The sequence below is a fragment of the Symsagittifera roscoffensis genome, chromosome 4, assembly GCF_963678635.1.
Source record: "Symsagittifera roscoffensis chromosome 4, txSymRosc1.1, whole genome shotgun sequence".
Lineage (NCBI taxonomy): Eukaryota > Metazoa > Xenacoelomorpha > Acoela > Convolutidae > Symsagittifera > Symsagittifera roscoffensis.
The window spans coordinates 43,192,691-43,195,428 of record NC_087065.1 but is presented as its reverse complement, the minus strand read 5'-3'; the positions used below and the strand labels follow the sequence as shown (position 1 = coordinate 43,195,428).

At 38.2% G+C, this 2,738-nt stretch overlaps 1 protein-coding gene across 1 annotated transcript; it reads right to left on the bottom strand.

Moving 5' to 3' along the window:
* Window positions 1-2,738, bottom strand: LOC134844043 (nudC domain-containing protein 1-like). Its single transcript, XM_063860500.1, has 4 exons — window positions 1,589-2,738; window positions 1,215-1,398; window positions 576-713; window positions 1-335 (listed from the first exon to the last, which is right to left on the bottom strand). The coding sequence occupies exons 1-4, from the start codon at window positions 2,727-2,729 to the stop codon at window positions 14-16; spliced, it is 1,785 nt and encodes a 594-aa protein (XP_063716570.1). The 5' UTR covers window positions 2,730-2,738; the 3' UTR covers window positions 1-13.

The following is a 2,738-nucleotide window of genomic DNA, read 5'->3' as shown; positions in this document are numbered from 1 at the left end:
GAATCCGCCTAAATTAAATTATACTGTAAACAACGATTTCAGAAGATAGAGATATGAATAAATGTTCATTAAGGCAAACAATGCCAGTAATTGGGTCATGGCTATCCAAAGTTATCACAAACTGTTTTGCAATTTTCGGCACTTTCCTTCCAGATTTTCTGTTCACGAGGCTAGATTCTATTGCTTCTGGCTGCATATACACGTAAACTCTACGAGTGCATTCTGCAATGGCAGCGTATTTCCCTGATGGAGCACATGATATGAATTTTCGCTCTCTCTTCGAAGCCTGAACGTAGCCCAGAGCATTGAAGGTCATAGCATGCTGCCACGGTGACCTAAAGCGACAATTAATGAGTAACGCTCATCAATAACAAACATAGTTCGCACATTATCGGTTCTTATTCGCCCAACAAGGTTTTAAATTCCCTTCAAAAACCACAAACATAATTTATTCACGCTTGGATAAATCTATCAAAAAAACTTCCCGTAATTATTTTACAAGAGTTTCCAGAGAAAACAGGTCAAAATCCGCCCCCGATAAAATGGGCTATCAAGCATATATGTTCTGTCCTTACGGTGGCTTTGAGTCATCGTTGACTACGTTGCTTATGGTAGTCTCCCAGAGAAGTGCGTCTACGTCGTGTCTCAAGCAGAGAGCGGGAACATCCCCACAGTTCAAAACACGGGAGAAGAGGATCTCGTGTGAGTGCAAACTGAAAACGTATAAGAGAAAATATCAATCTCGAGAAGCACTGGCGAAACATATTGGAATTTTTTTCAAAGCAGCCCGAATCACGATTGAGAGGGCCTCAACTTTGACATATCACGCAAACCCATGGCTTTTATTTGTTGTGAGTGACTGAGCTCAGAAATGTGATTAAGTTTTCTTAATATTATTTAAAGTTCCAGTATAAATGATTAAGTCGAGCAAAATTTGAACTTTCGATTTGAAAACTTAAAAAACTTGATTTGTCAGTAGCTAATCCGCTAAACATTAAACTTATTAGAATTTTTTTTCAATTAATATTTTCAAATGGACGAGTAAGTGGTTCGAGAGTCATCATATACCGTGGTTTCTGCTTGAGGTTGTACTGCCCAAACATAAGATCAATATTTCAAAGGTGATTTAACGGCGATAGGCCGCTATGGGTTCGATAGCTGGCATTTTGTAATTTTTACCTGAAGAAAAAATCGTAACTACTTAAATTACTTACTTTGCAGTGAAAACAGGCATGGCTAAACACGTCAGTTTCTTTTCTTCTGCTTCTTCTCTGTCCTCAGAGTGAGTCCAGTTAAGTCTGAACATCTGCCATTTCGACTTCTCGGTTGAGGTAAAATCGTCACAGCTCTCCAGCTCCTCAATGTTGTACGGTTTATTCTCGCACTCTTCGCCACCATCTGAAGTGAAAACTCATGCCACTCAACCTCTTGCAGATTCTGAGAAGTGTTCAATGAAGGAAAACACACAGCAGCAGTTTGTAAATTAAATAACAAAGAATGGTTTTTTAATTGTTCATTCGACTCTTATTGCTTTGTAGCCGAAAGCGAACCCTTTTAGACATCACAGAAAACTTATTGAACCACTTACCATTCTCACTTGCCCTGTCGCCATCCTTCATAGCCACACAGTGTTGTGCCTCTTTGCACGTGAACAACTGTCGCCACAACAAGTCCTGTTCTTTCTTTTCTAACATCACTGACAACACTTTCGAATCAGTGTCTAAGCTCCAATTGCACCTATCGGCCACAACTTCAAAAAACAACTCAGACTCAATAATAAGCTTTTCTTCTTTCCTATCAAAACACTTCAGAACATTTGAAGTAATTTTCACCTGGAGGTCATTTTCTTCAGTCGTGATATCCAAAATGTCAACTTTTAGAAACTTCTCATTCTGCGAACAAATAATTTTCAGGTCTTTTCTGACAGCATTCTTTGCATTGCTGATATCATTATTAGGTTTGAATTCTCGGACACCAACTATTTGAAGCAGCGTGCCATCTTTGTTCAGGAATGCTGTTTCTGGGTATTCTTTTCCATTAAATTGTACTTTACCCATTTGTTTCGCAGCATTTTGATTAGCCATATCGATGATTAACTTTCTTACTATTAGTTCAACTTTAGGAGACTGGTCGCCAAAACCTTCCTCCTCGTTCATGGATATACTTTCGGCGGTAACGACAGTAAAATCGAACCTTTCTTCATTTCCAGGAACCGCATTACCGATTGAATAAAACAGAGACAATGAAGTTTCGCAATCATAAGTTCCAATTAATTTCCACTTTTGTACTTCGTTTGTTTCAGATGAACTTCTGTCACCAGTATCGAAAAAGGTTATGACAGATTGACCATTATAGATAACTGCCAGATTCTTAGAAGAAAACGAAATAGCTGGGTAATAAGCTACCGTACTTGTAATGGACACAAAAACTTCAGCAACAATATTATCATGAAACTCTCCAAAAACTAAATAGAACTCGTGTACCTTCAGTTTTTGGTCAATATAGTAAACTTTTTCAAAACTAAATCGATCTTCGAATAGGCAATTAAATAACATCAGTTGCTTTGATTCGTTATAAGAAGTTACTTGACTGAGATCTGCGTGGTAAACAGGACAAGTGATGTCTTTCGATATTGGAGCCAAACGTTCCAAATTTATTTTGTATCCGTCGAAGTTCGGGTCCAACAGCACATGGTTCGGTCTAAGATTTACATTCACTTCCTCGACCATATTAGAACT

Coding starts and splice junctions, on each gene's coding strand:
- LOC134844043 (XM_063860500.1), bottom strand. CDS start 2,729: ATGGTCGAGGAAGTGAATGTAAATCTTAGACCGAACCATGTGCTGTTG. Junction 714..1,214: donor ATGCCTGTTTTCACTGCAAA/GTAAGTAATTTA, acceptor ATACGTTTTCAG/TTTGCACTCACACGAGATCC. Junction 336..575: donor AACGATGACTCAAAGCCACC/GTAAGGACAGAA, acceptor TTGTCGCTTTAG/GTCACCGTGGCAGCATGCTA.